We start from the raw sequence: 19,861 nt of genomic DNA, 5'->3' as shown, positions 1-19,861 counted from the left end.
CAGACCTCCTATCTCCTTCGTTTGGATCACAGCGTCCTTCATAGAGTCCAAGCCCTACCAAAGGGAGGCTATAACCAGGGTCAGACGAGAAATTTTCTCCGGCAGTTACTAGACGCCCACGGATTTGCGCTGATGTGGCCTAGCGGACGCACGCACGGCGGGCGGGGTCAGCCCGCAGTGGCCAGCTGGGAGCCGGGGGCGGAGCTTGCGCAGAAGCCCCCCCCCCCCCCCCCCCCCCACACACACACCCAGCGCGCTCGGCGCAGGCGCGGCTCCCAGGCCATGGCGGAGAAGCGGAAGCCGGACCGGGACCGGGACCCAGTTACCAACCCGTCGGTGCTGTTCCTGCACCCGGACCTGGGCGTGGGCGGCGCCGAGCGGCTGGTGCTGGACGCGGCACTGGCGCTGCAGGCGCGCGGATGTAGCGTGACAATCTGGACAGCGCACTATGACCCGAGCCACTGCTTCGCCGAGAGCCGCGAGCTGCCGGTGCGCTGCGCCGGGGACTGGCTGCCGCGCGGCCTGGGCTGGGGCGGCCGTGGCGCCGCGGTCTGTGCCTATGTGCGCATGGTCTTCCTGGCGCTTTACGTGCTATTCCTCGTGGACGAGGAGTTCGACGTGGTCGTGTGCGACCAGGTGAGGCGGCTGGGGGAGTGCGGACCTCACTGTGCAGGGTGCGCCGCAGGCAAGACCTCCGAGGGAGGACCTCTCCCCCCTTTGCAGTTCTGAAAGATCGGAACTGACCTGGAGAAGTCAGGGCTGGGAGCGAGCCTGTAGTTCTCTAACTTTAGCGTGGACTCGCTAAAGCTGCAAATTAAAGCCCCGCCCCGCCTCCAGGAAGTTTTTATCCTGGAGCCCAGAGGTGGGGCCAAAAAAATCTGCATTTTTAACTGCATCTTTGGGTGATTCTGAGGCGGATAGGCCTTAGGGCTCGCTCTAAGAAACACTAGCGTTCGAAGTCAGCTTCGGTCACCTTTTAATTCTGAGTAACTGGTGTGTTCTCCCCGCACTAGCATATGTGTGTGTCTTTGTAGGTGTATCTTCTTATTTGTACATAATTGGGATTATGAATACCTGCTATTGGGCACCTTGCTTTTGTCCAGCAAAAATTTCTGTTTGGGACATACTTATATATCAATATTAGAGACTCACTTCATTCTTTATTGTGGCTGGAAAATCCAGTTTTGTTTAAGTGACCCATGATTTAAACATTTTTTATTAAAGGACACTAATGTTGCAACCAGTTTTTTGTGAATAGATTAACATTATTATGAAAATCCTTGTACTTCATTTTTTTTGTACTTCTGCAAACATGTCCTTTGAGTAAATTCCTAAAGTTAGTGAGTCAAAGAGTTATTGATTTTAAATGTCAATAGCTATTGCCAAATTTGCCTTCCAAAGAGGTTATGTCACTTTACATTCCCGCAAAGTATGATAGAACCTGTTACTCCAGGCTCTTGTCCCATTGGATATTATCAACCATTTTAATCTGCTAAACTGATAGATGGAAATGGCATCACATTTGTATTTGTGTTTCTTTAGTTATGACTCCTGAGTTACTTTTGATCATCTCTGTTTGTGTGGAAGCTTTCTTTTTAAGTAATGTGGACATTTACCAAACATGCTGCGTGTGTCAGTAAGCACAAGGCAGGTGAGACTGTACTGGGTAGAGAAAAAAATTCTGGGCTTGGAAGTGGGAGACCTGGATTCAAGTTCCATATCTGCTGCTTTAACTAAGTCACTTTGAATAAATTGCCTGTTTTCCCTAAAGCTTACCTTCAGGTGTTAATTAAGTGATTTGGGAATTAAGTGACTTGTAAGGATTACCGAACAAGAAAGTCTGTATTGATGCCAGCATGTATTAATAGTTCATGCTCAGTCATGACTGTAGTTAGTATTTATGTGCTAAACTCCAGGCATTTTACATATATCAGTGCATTTAATAATTATATGGGTTATTTTGAACTATAATTGTCACCATGTTGCAGAAGAGGAAACTGAGGCCCAGAATGGGGTAAATTACTTGATCAAAGACAGCTGAAATTCAAACCCTGCCAATCTTGACTTCAGAGCTTGTGTTCTAAACTACTATAGTTCATTCATTTCAGTTCCTTAGGAGGAGAAAGATCCTGAAGCTACATCTGTCCAGTATGGTAGCCACTGGCCACATGTGGCTGTTGAGCACTTGAAGTGCGGCTAGTCTGAACTGAGATCTGCTAAAGTATAAAATACAAACATGATTTTGAAGATTTAATGTGAAAAAAAGAATATTAATATCTTTTAGTATTGATTACATTTTGAAATAATGATGTAGATAAAATGTATTAAAATTAATTTCATCCTTATAACGTGTTTAATGTTACTAGATTTTTATTTATTTGTATTGGACAGCACTGTACAAGAGGAAACCACTGGACTTGAAGCTTTAAATGTTTAGCACACATCTAGCAAACATCTACCAACCTTCTATACGCAGGCATTGTATGGGTGAGAGGCTGGGGGAACAAAGCAGAATCAGACATTGTCCCTGAGGAGCCCACAGACAAGTAGACGGGGTGGGTGTCTATGCTTTTGGTTGCCTTGAAGTTCAGTTGACCAGTCACTTTATCTACTGTTAATTTTTGCTTTGGCTAGGTGTCTGCCTGTATCCCCGTGTTCAGGCTGGCCAGACGGCGTAAGAAGATCCTGTTTTACTGTCACTTCCCAGATCTGCTTCTCACTAAGAGAGATTCTTTTCTTAAACGGCTATATAGGGCCCCGATTGACTGGATAGAGGAATACACCACAGGCATGGCAGACTGCATCTTGGTCAACAGCCATTTCACAGCTGCTGTTTTTAAGGAAACATTCAAGTCCCTGTCTCACATAGATCCTGACGTCCTCTACCCATCTCTGAATGTCACCAGCTTTGATTCAGCTGTTCCTGAAAAGCTTGATGACCTAGTCCCCAAGGAAAAAAAATTTCTGTTCCTCTCCATCAACAGATATGAAAGGAAGAAAAATCTGACTTTGGCACTGGAAGCCCTAGTGCAACTGCGCGGAAGACTGACATCTCAAGACTGGGAGAGGGTTCATCTGATCATGGCAGGTGGTTATGATGAGAGAGTCCTAGAGAATGTGGAACACTATCAGGAGTTGAAGAAAATGGTCCAACAGTCTGACCTTGACCAGTATGTGACCTTCTTGAGGTCTTTCTCAGACAAACAGAAAATCTCACTCCTCCATGGCTGCACGTGTGTGCTTTACACACCAAGCAATGAGCACTTTGGCATCGTCCCTCTGGAGGCCATGTACATGCAGTGCCCAGTCATTGCTGTTAATTCAGGTGGGCCCTTAGAGTCCGTCGTCCACAGCGTCACAGGGTTTCTGTGTGAGCCTAACCCATTGCACTTCTCAGAAGCAATAGAAAAGTTCATTCGTGAACCTTCCTTAAAAGCCACAATGGGCCTGGCTGGAAGAGTCAGGGTGAAGGAAAAGTTTTCCCCTGAAGCATTTACAGAACAGCTCTACCATTATGTCACCAAACTGCTAGTATAATCAGATTCCTTTTAAGGTGTTTATACTACATTCATTAATGTCATTTTTATGGATTGTAAACCCTGTTTTGAAACCAGAAAACCTAGAATCTAGTGAAGAGATTTTTTTTAAAAAAAATAAACTTAAGTCTTGAATCTGAGCCAACTTCCTATATACCATACCTCCCTGTCTGCTTTTTCAGGAAACCAGTATCTTTTATGCTGTAATCAGTCCTAGTCTTACCAGTGTTAAGTTGTAAATATGGTATGATTCCATGTCCAGCAGAGTATTTTAATTGTATTTTCTCTGCATTACTATTCCTCTGCCTGTAAATTTTGAATGATCTTGTGCCTTAATTGATTTTGATAGTTTAAATGTGTCATTATGAAAGTTGATTAATTTGGCTTCATAGCATAATAAGAACAGGGTTACTGTAGTTCCCAGAGTCAACCCACTGAAGTGTTCACTGTAATCTGTTAGGAAATTTTTGTTAGTCATATCTTTGCCTGGATCCATAGCAAGAGAGCTCTGTATTTTTTTTTTTTCAAAGAATGATTTATTGTATTTTTGTACACTGGCATATAACAATAAAACATGTTTATCATAGAAAGAGACAAAAAAATAATAGACTTTGGTCTCCATGATCTATTTTGGTATTGTTAGGAACATAGGTATGACAGCCAAACCTGAAGTCAGAAAACTAAAGTGGGTATTAAAATGAAGTGGGAATATTGTCACACATGCAGTGTACATCTGGTTAATGTCATCTGGGTCATTAGTTTTATTAATATTTGTGTTGTCTTGACTAAACGCCTACTGAGTATAGGACACAAATGTTTTTTATCCTTCAAGGCCTGGCTCAAATGCCACTGCTGTGACACTTTCCTTGACCCTCTGGCTACCTCCCAAACTAGAACTAATCTTCCCCTTCCATATACTCTAGCTCTTTCCTGACATTGATGAGTCTTATAGTTCCTTATTATGTGTTAGCCTAAGTATCAATAATAAAGTAGTTTTAAATATACCTTTAAAGCTAAGTTCATTTTAAAAAAAAATAGTAAAGATCACTAGCCTAGGCTCCACCTTGATTAAGGGCACAGATTTGAGAGCCTAACGGCGTATATGATCTTGGGTAAACTAATCTCTGCGTCTTGTCGTCTTCATCTGTAAAGTGGGATAATTGTATTATTCTTTCCCTATAGGGTGGTTAGGACACATTGTGATAATATATGTCAAGTGCTTAAAACAGTACGTGGCACATAGTATATAAATGTTAGCTATTACTGTTTTGCAGTTTGGGGATATTGCAAATTACTGTATTAGTTCCATGTGGGGACATGCTACACTACCGTGTTTTCCTTTTAGGGTTCTTTAGAGCAGCGGTCCCCAACCTTTTTGGCACCACGGACCAGTTTCATGGAAGACAGTTTTTCCACAGGGTCGTTGGTGAGGCAGGGTGGTGAGCAAGCAGGGTGTGGAGCAATGGGGAATGGCTATAAATACTCCTCGTGCTGTACGGGCCCGCCCCCTCCCCTTCCTAAGTTTCATGAAAGACAATTTTTCCATGGACATGGCGGGGGATGATGGAGCTCTGTGGCCCAGTCCCTAACAGGCCACGGACTGGTACTGGTCCATGGCCCAGGGGTTGGGGACCACAGCTTTAGAGAATGAAATTTCGGTTTATAATTTATCATGTGCATTTGTACCACAGGATTATTTTGACAAAATGACTACCAAAAGGAGTACTATAAAATGAGGATGTCAAATATCTTGAGTTTTTTATGGAATGAAAAGTTCTGTTGAGTTCTGTTTTCTTTGGCATTGGGAAAACTTACTGTCCAGTAGAGAGATCATCCCCACTTTGTGGCTTGGTGCGTGTGTTTCTAGGAACTGTAGTGTTTCCAGAAAGGCCTGGTGGCTCTCACCGTGGCATTTAGCATAGACAGACTTGGTCACGCTCTGATCTATAACACAGTGCTTACCCATCCCAAACAGTAAAACTTTTCCTTATTTGACCATTTTTATGCAGATCCTTCCAAATGAACTACCTGAGTTCATGGGCCTTTAACTTCATTGTCCTAAGCCCCAGCGGGTGACAGTAAGACTCCACAGGTCTGGGAGGGATGCAGAGCCCTGCCTGCCATGAGCTTCCAGCTTCTGACCATTGACTCCTGGCTCCTGGACCTAGGATGGGGCTTTGCCCATAGGAGGTGTTCACAGTTTCCAAGACTAAGCTGAAGTTTGGGAAAACAGAAGCATGAAACGTTGAAGGTGAACTGTGGGGGACCTTATCAATAATAATTCTGTCACTTTGTACAGGACATGGTATGAGATGCATAGCAGACAACTCATTTAATCCTCTCAACAGTTCTGTGAGTTGTAGGTATTCTTCCCTTTGTCCATGAATGTAGTGAAGCAACTTGCCTTTGTCACATAGCCTTGGGGGATGAGCAGAGTCTCCAGGCCCTCTGATTCCAAAGTCCAACCACTTTACCGTCCTTCAGTCTGCCTTCGCCATAACCAGATTCGTTGTGTGGTGTTTCCTCACCGCAGTGCCCTCTGCAGCGCTGCAGTCACACTTCTCCAAGTCCTCAGGTTTAGAATGGCTTTGCTTTCACTTTGCTTTTTCATCTTTGGGGCACTTGTCAGATGGGTATGATTATCCCCCATTTTATATACAAAGAAAAAAACTCAGAGAGGTGAAAGATTTGCCCAAGGGCACACAATTAAAAAGCCAGCATTCAACCCTTGGTTACCTGAGCCATCCCAAACTCTGCACATACCAGAATTTCTCAGTCTGCTCCCCTTTGTTATGCATAAATATCACATGTCCTTCATATACCCATACACTCATTGGGCCGGTGGAGTGGGGTTCATGTCATGTAAGTACATAGATCTACCCCCTCAGCTAAGGGGGGGAGCAGTATTCAAAATATGTTACAAGGCTATACTAACCAAAACAGCATAGTATTGGTCTGAAAACATACATAGACCCATGGAACAGAATAGAGAATCCAGAAATAAATCTATATTTTATAGCCAACTAATTTTTGACAAAGGCACCAAGAACTTGCATTGGGGAAAGGACACACTCTTCAATAAATGGTGCTGTGAAAACTGTATATCCATATGCAGAAGGATGAATCTAGACCCCTACCTCTCACCATATACAAAGTCTATTCAAAATAGATTAAAGACTTAAATCTAAGACCTGCAACTATGGGAAGAAAGCATAAGGGAAACATTCCAGGACATTTGGTCTAGGCAAATATTTTATGGCTAAGACCGTAAAAGCACAGGCAACAAAAACAAAAATAGACAAATGGAACTATGTTAAACTAAAAAACTTTTGCACAGAAAAAAAAAAAAAAAGACAACGGAGTGAAGAGACAAGCTACTGAATGTGGAAAGTATTCATCTAACAAGGAACTAACATCCAGAATATACAAGCAAGGACCTCAAACAACAGTAAAAAATAATCCCATTAAAAGGGGGGTAAAGGACAGTAACATACATTTCTCAAAAGAAGTTGTACAAACAGCCAAAAGGTATCTGAAAAAAATGCTCAACATCACTAATCATCAGGGCAATGCAATTCAAAACCACAATGAGATACCATCTTATCCCAGTTAGAATCGCTACTATTAAAAATATAAAAAATAACAGACACTGGGGAGGATGCGGAGAAAAGGGAACTCTTATACCCTGTTTGCGGGAATGTAAATCAGTACGTCTACTGTGAGAAACAGTATAGCTATTCCTCAAAAAACTAAAACTGGAACTACCATACAATCCCACTGCTGTGTACTTATCCAAAGGAAAGGAAATTGGTATATCAAGGGGATACCTGCAGCCCATGTTTATTGCAGCACTTTTCACAATAGCAAAGATACAGAATCAACCTAAATGTCCATCAATGGATAAGGAAAATGTATTATATATACACAATGGAGTACTATTCAGCCATAAAAAAGAATGAAATCCTGTCATTTGCAGGAGCAACATGGATGGAGCTGGGGGTCATGTTAAATGAAATAAACTAGGGAAAGACAAATGTCACATATTCTTACTCATGTGGGAGCTTATAAAGTTGATCTCTTGGAGGTAGAGAGCAGAATAATAGTTAACAGGCTGGGAAGGGTGGGGTGGAGAAAAAGAGGTTGGTTAATGGATACAAACATACAGTTCGATAGAAGGAATAATTTCTAATGTTGGATAACAGAGTAGGGTGACTATAGTTAACAACAATGTATTGTGTATTTCAAAATACCTACAAGAGAGGACTTGAAATGCCCACACTTTGAAATGATAAATGCTGGAGGTGATGGATACCCTAACTACCCTGACTTGATCATTGCACATTCTATACATTTAACAAAATATCATATATTTGCACCCCATAAATACGTACAAATATTATGTGTCAAAAATTAAAAATTAAAAAAAAACTTACACCCAGGCCATCCCTTCCCACATACCTTTTACCCATTGCTTCCACTTCCTCATTGAATCTTACAAATATATTACTATATTTAGGACGTACCTTGTGCAAAGGACTGGAGATAAAAAAATGAAATTAACAGTTTAATACCCTTTGACTTACATAATTATGCACTGCTTGATATTAATATTCCCAGACTTTTCTCTTTGTTCATATTTGAATAATATTTTATCCATATTTTAATTTTAAATATTGTTGGGTTTGTCTAATAAGCAGAAAAACCTTGGATTTAGGGCTTTCTTTCTTGTACTTAATAGAATTGGGCTTTTATGTTTTGTTACAGACTACTGGGGTTGCTCTTATTACACTTGTGTATAGAGAGATATATCCTTTCTACCTTCCTTTCTTTCTTAAAAAGGATGCTTGCTCTCCCTTCCCCCTTTCTTCATTCTTTTGATCTCCACTGATGTATACTGTTATCCCATTATTTCAATTTAAATAATTTCTTTCAAATGTTTTAATCTTTTAATCTCAATTTTGGCAATATATTCCAATTGTTAGAACTTATTTCAATATAGTGAACTAATCTCACTGCTTCCTACCAGTCCTTAATTACCATTCTAGAGTTCCTGCCTTAGATTCATTGTCCCCTTCCTATGGAAAACATCTTTGAGTAACATTTTCAGAGAAAATATATGCATTTGCATAATTTCCATTGTCTTCACATATAAAAATCTTGATTGTACCCAAAAGTCTTTTTTTGGCCGGGGGAGGTGAAGGCAGCTGCAGCGCCCTGCTTTTCCCAGAAGTCTTGAGTCACATGTTTTTCTTTCAAAGCTTTGTAAATGTGTTATTATCTTCTAGGACAGCTTTTCAACCTATAATATACTCTGGGAATAATAAACTATGAAAGATGCTTCAGGAAAAAGGGCTCCATGGACATATATTAGTAAGCGTAGGAAAGTTTCCATTCTATTGGAAATGTACCAGGCAAAGTAGCATAGTAGAGGCCATGAGCCACCCTGAGGTAATGAGGATGTTTTAACTTTATTTCCAGTGTACCCACGCTGTTTCACCACAGTAATATTGAGAGAAAGCAATTACCAATATGATGGAATAGGTAACAACTGTTGAGCATTCACTATGCACTAGGCGCTGTTCTAGAACTTAGTCTACGTATATCAACTGATTTAATCCTCACAACAGCTCTATACGGTTAGTAGAACTTTTCAACCTATTTCAACAGATGAGGAAACTGAGGCAGAAAGAGCTAGAAAATGCTGGAGCCAAATTCAAACCCAAGCAGTTAGCTCCTGTAGCATTATTCATAGCCTTAAGAGTTGGCAGGTAAGGGCAAAAAAAAGGCAACTTCTATATCTTTCCTAAGTCTGAAAAAGAGAGCAAAATATCTCATTGCACGAGAAAAGAAAGGGAACTTTCCACCAACCAGAAACATGCCCTGCTGGACTGTCACAGAATTCGATGCTGAATTATGGCAAAGGCACTTTGGGGGGTAATCTGATTATCGTCCGTGCAAGTGCTCAAACTCTGCTGTTGGCCAACATCCAGGACCCATCATTGAATACTCATCACCTCATCAATTCATCCTCCTCAACTGACGGGCAAAACAACATCCAAATATTCATTGCACATCTGTGCTGGGCAGATTATACATTAGCAATTCAAATCTGGCCAGTGTACTGGCCGTTCCGCAAATGCATCTGTTTGGGTGAGATGCCTTGTTGTCTGGGTTGGATAATAAGGCAACTCGGTCTAATCTTGAAGAACAATCAACCCATCTTGCGAAGGTGACTGGCTGTGTGTGTTCTTGCCCTGGCAGCGCAGGAACAATGGCCCCATAATGCACTCGACTCAGCTGGCAATGAAGTCCCATCCTGATTAGTAGCCATGGCTGGTGTCAATCACCACAGGATGCACCATTGTCCTCTGGTCCCCAACACAGTTTATTTACAGGAAAACAAAGGCTTTGGGGGGCTATGGCTGCTTCCCAGAGATTGCAAAATAGATTGAGCTGTCAAGCACACAAAGTAGATGAAGATTAATGAGTTGAGCGGACAATAAATATGAAGAGATGACCATGAATATGCTAATGGGCATTATCCATAGTCACCGTAATTGCTACCAAAATTAAAAGGTGGTGTGAAGAAGATGGGTCACAGGGTGACAGGGAGATAATCTTGGATGCTTGAGACACTCACCCCAGATAAGACTCTCCACAGGTTTCCTTTCCCCGATTAAACCATCCCGAAGCATCATTGTTCACAAGCTGTCTGAATATGCTCCTTTTAAACAGGGATATAAGGGGTGGGGTGGGGGAGAAGCTGAAAAAGTTACTTTAGGGAAAGGTGTAATTAGAATCAGAAAGGTGGTTATCAAAGGCAAGAAGTGATCAGCTGTCAGGCTCCTAGTTCAACCCCAGGGACAGAGTTAATGAGGATGTCACTTCCAACTTCAGACCCCCACCCCAGACCCGCAGGGGTTGTTGAGAATGGTATTTAGATCACCTTTCAGGGAGGAGTGGGTGATTTTTCAAAGTATTCTAATACTCTGATTTTTTAAAAAACAAGCATAATAGATAAAGTTGAAGAAATGATCTTTCCAGGTGAATGAAATCTTGCTACCATGAATGGTTTGATTTTGGAAAAGCTATATTGTGTGGAACTGTGGCATGGCTGCTTGGCCGAGTCCCACCCAGCCTCGCAGCCCATCCTCACAGTCCTCCGTGCGGTAGGATGGTGGTCTCTGTCCCCACTCACTTCCTTTCTTCCTTTCCATCCTCACGTTTGTGTTTGGGGGTGAAGTTCTCATAACAACACACCTCGATAATGCTGTGGGAGGCCATGAGTGTCAGGAAGAGAAAGGTTTTCTTGTTTCTAGTTCTCTGTCCTGGACAACCTGCTCCCCCAGAGGTCTCTGAGACATTCCCTGATTGCAGGACTCACCTTTGTCCTTCAGGATAGAGACCAAGCGTGTTGCTTGGCCCACACCAGGCGAAGGGCCAGTAGGAGGAAGCCAGGGGCGCAGGATGGAGAGCAGCAGGGGAGGAGGGAGGAAGGGAGGTCGGGGGGAAGGGCAGGCTCCCAGGAGGCTACCTGAGGGCTGCCTCTGTGTAGACTGAAGATCTGCCTAACAGGGAGAAAAAAGGGAATTTTATACAAATATTTGAAACAACCTTACTGAAATAGGTGAGAGAAAGAGGTACTGCCCTAAGTAACCCTGGAAATGACTGAGGTCTGGAGAACGAAAGGCCGAGGGAATGGGAATGGCACGTAAGCAACAAAGTTGTTTCCCATGAGCGCATGGGTTAACAATCCCGAAACCAATACACGTGTGTCCTGGAATTGAACGGTTAAGTAAATGGACGGCAGGTGGTGGAAGCCAGGTGTCTCATTGATGGAATGGGATTTGCAGGTAAGCAAGGGGAGGAGGCTAGAATGATCCACGTGGGAACGGAGCAGAGTTGAAGACATCAGTATGAACTCATGTTTAACTTAGTGTAGACGCAGATGGTTACACACAGAAATAGTGACACACAGGCTACTATACACACGTATGTTTCCTTGCTCTGTCAGCTGAGAGGGCCTAGAAGCAGTGACCCTCCAGGATCAGTGACATCCCAGTAGCAACAAGCACACCTAGCACCTAGAACTCAGTTTCTAATACCAGAAAAAGGACATGGGTAAAAAAATTTGAATAATGTTTGCACTTTAGTTAATAATAATGTATCAATAATGGCTTATTAACTGTGACAGTTGTACCATGCCAATGTAAGACTAATAGGAGAAACTGGGTATGGATTATATGAGAACTTTCTGTACTATCTTTGCCATTCTTTGGTGTGTCTAAAACTATTCTAAAATAAAAAGTTGGTTTAGAAAAAAAGTTTGCAGTATCTTTTGTGCTTAGTACTAGTACACTTGTAGCTTCTGGCACTTTCAGCTTCTACGGTGGAGGATGGGAGGAATTCAAGGGGAAATAATGACTGAGTTGGGTTTTTCTCCAAGTGGTGAGAAATTGGCCTTTCCTTTCACTTACAGCCACAAGCACAGGTAAAGCCAAGTGGAACACTGAGAGAACTTAGTTAAGGGGGAAAATGTCTCCATTGAAGAAAAATAAGTTAGCTAGGATATGATGATCTAGATGGCCATCTTCACTCTGCTGAGCCCAACTTAGATGTGAACTGATTTTTTTTTTTTTTTTTTTTTAAAAACAGTCTGAACAGGCTTGCAGGGGATTATTCTGTAGATGGCAGTGCTTTTGTTTTCTTTAAGCTCATGTCACCATTTATTGGAATGTTGTAAAGAGAACCATTATCATTCAATAACCACCCACATTGAGCTGGGGCCTGTCACCCACTTAGGTGTCAGAGCTGCGCACCCCACTGGTTGCTGTGCATGGCAGAAGTTGCAAGGGAAGAGAAGCAGAGTTCCAGTTTTGTAATTAAACAACTCAGACTTTGAGTCCCTGCTCTGCCACTTTCCAGCAGGTGACACTGGGCAAGGTACATTTCTGAGCCTTAGTCATTCACGCTCCTCTTCACTTGCACTCACACACCAGCTGTTCCAAAGCACCTAAAACTCCGAACTGGAATCATCTGTTATCATGTCCATGAGCCCACTGGACTGTGCCCTCCTCATGCATCTCAGGAACCCTGGTGGGCAGCCCAGGGCTGGTGCACAATAAGCACTCAGAGGTGTTTGAATAAATATATGCATGAGGACGGTAAGAGAGTTATGTGCCTTATAAAGTACCCTCAATCAATAAAAATTGCTTATTGAAAACTTCTGTGAACTTGAAGTTGAAGCGATGTAGATTCAAATCCTTCTCTGCCACTTCTTGGCCAATGATCCTTGGGGTGAGTAATAACTCTTCTGAGTCTGTTTTTCTTTTGTAAAAGTGGGGACAGTAATGAGGCAGACAGTGTTAGATGACTCCTCAGAGGAAATTCCCGACTCCCTTCTCTCTTCTCACCACTACAGAGGCTAGAATAGCTAAGTGCTCAGTTTCCCTGCCTTCCCTATGGCTTGCAGTGGCTGCGTAACTCATTTTAAACCAATGACTGGAGAGGGGGAATATTAAGGAAAGATATCTTCTCCCTAAAGAGAGATAAGAACAGGAAAAGAAAGGTTCTCACAGCCCCTGCCCTGCCTCCCCAGCAGCCGTCTTGCAGCCATGAAGGAATGAGCCCAAGGAGGGATGGCAGAGCAGAGCAGACGGCTGGAGTCCTTGAAGCCACCACTGGACAGCTGAACTAAGGCCAGCAACATCCTCCTCCTCCATCCTGTTTAGTGACGGATAGATGTCCTTATGATTCATGCCACTGTTGGTCGGGTGTTTTGTTACTTGCAGCCTAAAGCATCACAACCAATAAACTTGCCTCATAGGTTTTCGTGAGGACTGATTAGAATCATCCAAGTGCCAGGCATGCAGTGAGCACTCAATAAATGGGAATTCACTGATATTAGTATGGCCTGTAGCCCTGTCTGCAGGGAGCCCAGGTGGTTAAGAAGGCAGAGGAAGGAGGGGGTGTGAAGGAAGGAAGAGCAGACGAGGGGGTGGTCAGTGGGCATGAGGCAGGAAGAGCAGGTTGGAAAGGGAACTGAGTGGGTAGAGGTGATTAGGGGAGTGGGTGGAGAGTGGAAAGAGGGAAGGAGGAAAGAAGGCAGGGGAGGAGGGGCAATAATAACTGAAGCAGAATGGCAAAATAACCATGGTAGAACAAGAACTCACAGAGTCCAAAGCTGACTTAAAGCAAATAAAGAATCATAACATTTCTCGTATACCTGGCCTTCTAGACTGGGACTTGGACTCACTGTACTTTGCAGAGTCTGTGAGCATTTGCAAGATAATACATGTGACAGGGCCCAGCCTATGGTAGACACTTAAATTTCTACTGAATCAAGTGATAGCAACTGAAAATTGGCAATTGCAGAAAGGGCCAAAGAACCTAATTTCTTGCACCCCTTCCATCCTAGCTGAGTAGGCATCAGGTGGCCCATGAGATGAGAGCCTAAGCTCCTTCCAGGAGCAGTTAGAAAGGGGAGTTGAAAGCTTTTCTGACAAGACATAGTATTTGATGTCGTTTAACAAGAAGGTACAGGGAAGGCTCTGCAGAGCCTGGTGACTTTCCTTTAAGCAGGACTCCGCAATGCAAGCAAATGCTATATAGTGAACAGAAACTCCAGGTTCATTTTTCCTTTAGTAATTAAAATAATAACAACAAAACCAGAGCAGATTAAAATGAAACAGCTATAAAATCCATTTGGAGGACATTTGAATACAGACTTGACATTAGATGATATTATGGAATAATTAATTTTCTTAGTAATAACAGTGTTATCAAAATGACAAGGGGGTTTCAGCTCAGGTCCAGTTGCTTATGGCACATAGATCCATTTATTGAGACAAGGATTGCCAAGGAAGAAAGGAATTTTTTATAGGAAAGATGAAAGACTCTTCTCTTAGCTTGCCGGGCTGCCTCAAGTCTGTCTCCCCAACTAACAGAGATTATGGGCTTTTAAAGGAGGGGTCATGTGCCTGGGGGCAGGTCGTGGTGTAACTAACAAGGGGCTACCGTGCATTGGGTGCAGGTTATAGGGGATGGTGAGTTGTCAGGAAGTCTGCCCAGTGGCCTTGAGAATCTCAACTCCTTTGTCTTGCAGAAAATCCACCATTTCTGGGAAACAACACAAAAGGTGAAGTAGTTAGGTAAGAGTTAAGGGAGAGGATTTAAAAACATATAGGGGTCTTTGAAATTCCTTCATGGAGTGGGTTGCAATAGCAGATGATAATATAGGAGTACGTTCTTATTCTTAGGAGACTGTCTTACTCTACGCAGACTGCCATAACAAAATATCACAAACTGCATGGCTTAAACAACAGAAATTTATTTTCTCACCATTCTAGAGACTGGAAGCCTGAGGTCAGGGCACCATTTATTTTAGTTGGTGACTAGAAATGTTTGAATAGCATACACATTTATGGTCAGGAAATATTAATATTAGCTTCTAGGGTGGGTGCGGTGGCTCACACCTGTAATCCTAGCATTCTGGGAGGCTGAGGAGGGAGGATAGCTTGAGGTCAGGAGTTTGAGACAGCCTGAGCAAGAGTGAGACCCCGTCTCTATCAAAAATAGAAAAAATTAGCCGGGCGTGGTGGCACACACCTGTAGTCCCAGCTACTCAAGAGGCTGAGGCAGGAGGATCGCTTGAGTCCAGGATTTTGAGGTTGCAGTGAGCTATGATGATTCCACTGCACTCTAGCCTAGGAGACAGAGCAAGACTCTGTCTCAAAAGAAAAAAAAAATAGCTTCTAAACACTGCAACCCTGCCCCCAAATAACTTTTTAAAATTCAGATTGTTTTCCCATTCCGTTATTTGCAATCAGAGTTTTCATCACAGACAGATTTTTATAAGTCAGCCCTAGATCTGGGATTTATTTGCACCCATAAACAAAACCCCAATCTTAATCGCAAACTATTTCTTATTCTCAGTTAATGTTCTTAAACATCTTTTGTCCCGAGGGACTCTTTGCCCTGTCATATGAAGATGACATTTCAAGATTTGTATCTCTCCAAAGAAGCAAGTAGATCATAAAACCTAATGTATTCCGTGGTTTGGAATGATAATTTCACCAAGAGGTAAGGGAATATTTCACTGTGGATCATTACAACATCCACATAAGTTGTTAATATACTACTTCCCTTTAAATATTCATCCAGCTTCTGTTTATGGAATGGCTCCTACGTCCCCAGTAGAGACTGTGGGTGGGTCACGTATTGGGGGGAGATAACAAGGACAAAGCTGTGGACGGCTCCGTGGCTTGCGGTAAAAGCGTGGTGGGTAGAGGGCAAACCTATTTAGTGGGGATAGAAGGCAAGAAGCCGTCAGAGGTAAAACCACCAGTCGACCAGTCATGGGCAGCGTGCTGGAGGGTTGTGCTATGCTGGGACGAGAGGCGACAGCAAGGCCAAGCCAACACTGTATGTGGCCACAGCAAGGCCAAGGCCAACACTGTATGTGGCCACGGGCTGTCTATGCCTGGAGACTTGGCCAGGATGGAGCAGAGGCACAAGCCCAGATGCAGGGAAGTTGAGGGAGCGGGTAGGAAAAGAGGCATGCGGTACTGGGAAGCTACCAGAATGGAGTACGATTCAATTCAACCAACATCTTCTGAGTGTCTCTGCCTTAATCCTGCGCGCTTGCGTTGCTCCCAGGCTAGTAACAGAGGCAGAGAGACACACGGCAAAGTGTCTTATGAGGAAGACCAAGCCACAGGAACCTGGAAGCAAAGGTGTAGGAACCTGGAATTCTGTCCCTTGGGAGGAATCTCAGAAAGCTTATCAAAGTGATAAGGTGGCCTTGTTCTGTGATTCGAAAACAGGATTCCATTTCCCACTCCTTCCCCTCCTAACTAGGTCACTTTAGTGCCCCAGTTCTCCCATCCACAGAAGGCAGGTGATAACATGACCTACTCTCTGAGGGTGGTTCCGTGGCTGACATGGAATAGTGTGCACGGCACTTGGTAACGAGCCTGGCACGGAGCGAGAACTCAGGTCACGTTGGTCTTTACTGTTACTCTAAGAGGTGGTGATGGCCTCAGGGCATTGATGCCAGGCTTCGTCCAAATGCAGAGAAGACCCGCCTGTACCTTTAGGCGAGAGAATGATGGGACCCAGTCTTCCGTTTGGAAAGGAGACTGTGGGGCGGGTAGTGCTGGGGTCACACCCAGGGAACAGGGCAGCGGGCTGAGCCCTGAGGTAAGCACAGCCGCAAAGGAAGCCTTATTTGAAACTACGAAGAACTCTGCCTGTCTGAGCCAAGAGGAGGGTGATGGTGGAAATGGGGATCCCAGGGAAGTGGGAGGGGGGGTCATCACAGTGCCAAGTGATGGGAGAAGTAGGAGAGAGGGAGAATGAGCTGCAAATGATACAATTTCATAATTTCACTCTCAAACTAAGTTGATACTTTTACAACTCTACACTTAATGGTGGAGAAAGCAGGGAAGAGTCATTGATTTACATCTTATAGATACATATCATATATATGTACACACACATGTAAATGCTTGTCTATATAAATTTTTTAGAGAAGAAATAATATTCTGAATCCCTAATATTTCCTTGCATTAATTACCACACTGGAGCCGTAGATCTGAAATATGGGTTGGTTATCTGTTTGTTCATCCCTCCATCCCTCCCTCCATTCACACTCTATCTACCAGCCCTGACCACAGAAGATACTCAACAAATATTTGTTGAGCAAATAAAGGAATGAATGAATGCCAAAAAAATCTGAAGAATGTCAAATATAATTTAAAACTCTTAATGGTAGTGTAATATTACAAAACAGTCTTTTTTCACTTATTGCAATGGATAACTCAGGGGATAATTTAGGAGATAATTCCCCACCACTTTAACTCCTATTCAAATCTAATCAATAGATCTTATGGGTGAAACACCAGCTCAAGGCACTTTACTCATTACTGGCAGGAGTGCATATTGATAGAACTTCTGTAGGCAATTTGTACACTCTCTCAAAGTAGGCATGCATTGTCCACATACCCAATAATTTCACTTTCAGGATTTTAGCCATTAGATAGGCTCACACAAGTGTAAAATGACGTCTTACAAAGATATTCACAGAGTATTGTTAATAACACTGAAAATGAGAAACAATTGTCCAGTGACAGGGCCAGTTATGTGATACCCACACAGTGGGATACTGTCCAGATATTTTTAAGTAAAAGAAGCTTTAAATGTGTTGTTAGGAATGGTGTACAAGATGTAATAGTAAGTGGAAATAAAGGCATGTAAGCCTGGATATGTTTTCATAGTCTTAGACACTCCTGTCAGAATACACAAGAGACTGGTAAGTGTCGCCTCTGAATTGGGGAACAGAAGTGGGAAATAGACTGACTTCCTGTGTTCCTTTTGTGCCTACTTTGCCTATTTTTAAAACTAACAAAATTTAATTTCAAAGTCAAATAGTAGGGAAGGGTTTACAATCACAAAGCAAGATTTCTTTGCCCCATCAGTCTCCATCCCTAGTCCCCACGGTAACCACTTTTAATGATTTCACTGGTTTTTGGAGATTATCTCAAATAATATGTTAATTTAGCTATTCTTTGAATCAATAATTTTCTATATTATCTGCTGATTTTCTGTTCTAATAGTTGAAGATTTAGCTCAGCTATAACCTTGACCACTTCTCCCCTTCTTTTATTGTAGTTATATTATATGTTAGAATATGGTAGGTAATGCTGCAGTAACAAACAACCCCAAACCTCAATGGCTTCTGTCAGGAACAGTTTGTGTCTCATCCGTGGGCCATGTCTATTGCAAGTCATCCGGGGAGAGGGAGAGGCAGCATCTGGACACTGTAATTATTCAAAGACCAAGATTGATGGAACAGCCACCAGCTCACAGAATGCCAAGTGCCATCCAGAAGGAAAAGTGATCACGCCAGCAATGCAATGCTAGTCCTGGAAGTAATTCACATCACTTTGGTTCTCGACTCAATCACCAGAACTAATCCTACTGCCCCATCCAACCACAGGGAGTCAGGAAGTGTCCAGAACAAGGGAGAAACAGAAAGATCTTGGCAAGCAGCACTAACCACTAACACGGTTATCTCTGCAACTTGACATATAATAAAACAGGTTAAACCTCTATTTCTTGTTACATCAATTTTAGGGGCATTATTTATTGACTCCTCATTTGTAAGATGAAATGACTATTACTATGGGGATTCCTTTCCTTCTATCTTTCCTCCTGCCTTGGCTCTGACTTCTTTCAGCTATCCTTTTCTCTCTTAAGCTCTGGGCCTCTATGACCATATAAATATTATTTACTGCAGAGCCAAGCAGTGTGCTGCAATTGAGTTTCTTTCTTTGTGCATCTAATGTTACAATCTCTGGTGCCATTCTGGGGAATTTTCAGATGGATTCTTCTACACTCTGTAAACTTCAGTTTGCTTTATATTTGCACTGAAATTAAAAAACCAGTGGGAGCACTGGAAGATAACACTGAAGAACTGTGGGCCATACAAAGTATCAATGTTCCATGGGCCACAGCAGCCACAAAAGGACCACGTGCCAACACAGAGCAAACACAGCCTCAGTTGGCTGGAGATTAGGACACTGGAGGCTGGAGGAGGGACAGCTCCTGCAGGAACTGGAGGTGGAGCTCGGCATACAGGCCCGGGGCAGCCAGATGCCTGATCCTCACTGCAGTTGATGCTGGCCCTAGTCTAATTGGATTAAGTGCCTGTCATTTCCCCTTGGATGCATAGTAGCGCGAAGGGCCACATGAGCAGTGACAGTAATGGTCTCCAATCTCTACTCAGTTGGGACACTTTAGGAGCACTATAGAGCTCAGGAACAGCCAAAGGGCAATATGTTTTGTTTTGTTTTTTATGGAATCAGACTCAGAAATGCCAGGATCAGTATGGGCTCTGAGTGTGTTTGTTGGGACAGAGGTGGAGGGAGGCAATGGTTAGAGATCACTTAGTCCAACCTGCCCATTCCACGGACGAGAAAGTCAAGACCCAAAGAATTGGAGGACCGTCTCCAGGGTCCCGGGCATCAGGGGCTACTCTCGAGCTCCCCAACTCCCCGCGTCAGCGATCTCCCAGGTCAAAACAGCTCAGAGGACGCTGAAAGCTGGGCAATGCTGGAAGGGCAGAGAGACTCCACCTACCTGCCCACTACACAGGTGGTGAGACACACCTTAGGTGACATACACCTTAGGTGACACGGCAAATCACTGTCGGAAGCAGGCCCAGAGCTGTCACCCTGTGAACTGTGACCAGCCCCCTCCCGCTGCCCCGCCTCCCTCCTGGGGGACACTGCTTTGTGCCTCTGACCACCTTCGGTGACAGGGAG

The 19,861-nt window shown here is 43.3% G+C and overlaps 1 protein-coding gene across 1 annotated transcript; it reads left to right on the top strand.

The window, feature by feature from the left end:
• The first annotated feature begins 275 nt into the window (after nucleotides 1-275).
• Nucleotides 276-4,564, top strand: ALG2 (ALG2 alpha-1,3/1,6-mannosyltransferase). Its single transcript, XM_069474475.1, has 2 exons — nucleotides 276-636; nucleotides 2,635-4,564. The coding sequence occupies exons 1-2, from the start codon at nucleotides 283-285 to the stop codon at nucleotides 3,535-3,537; spliced, it is 1,257 nt and encodes a 418-aa protein (XP_069330576.1). The 5' UTR covers nucleotides 276-282; the 3' UTR covers nucleotides 3,538-4,564.
• Nucleotides 4,565-19,861: the final 15,297 nt, after the last annotated feature.

Source organism: Eulemur rufifrons, chromosome 7 (assembly GCF_041146395.1).
Source record: "Eulemur rufifrons isolate Redbay chromosome 7, OSU_ERuf_1, whole genome shotgun sequence".
NCBI classification, from domain to species: Eukaryota; Metazoa; Chordata; class Mammalia; order Primates; family Lemuridae; genus Eulemur; species Eulemur rufifrons.
The sequence above is the reverse complement of the archived record's forward strand: the minus strand, read 5'-3'. Positions and strand labels throughout refer to the sequence as shown.

Excerpts from the sequence above, each read along its gene's own strand:
- ALG2 (XM_069474475.1), top strand. The coding sequence starts at position 283 with ATGGCGGAGAAGCGGAAGCCGGACCGGGACCGGGACCCAGTTACCAAC. Across the intron at positions 637-2,634 it reads ACGTGGTCGTGTGCGACCAG|GTGTCTGCCTGTATCCCCGT; the intron begins GTGAGGCGGCTG and ends TGCTTTGGCTAG.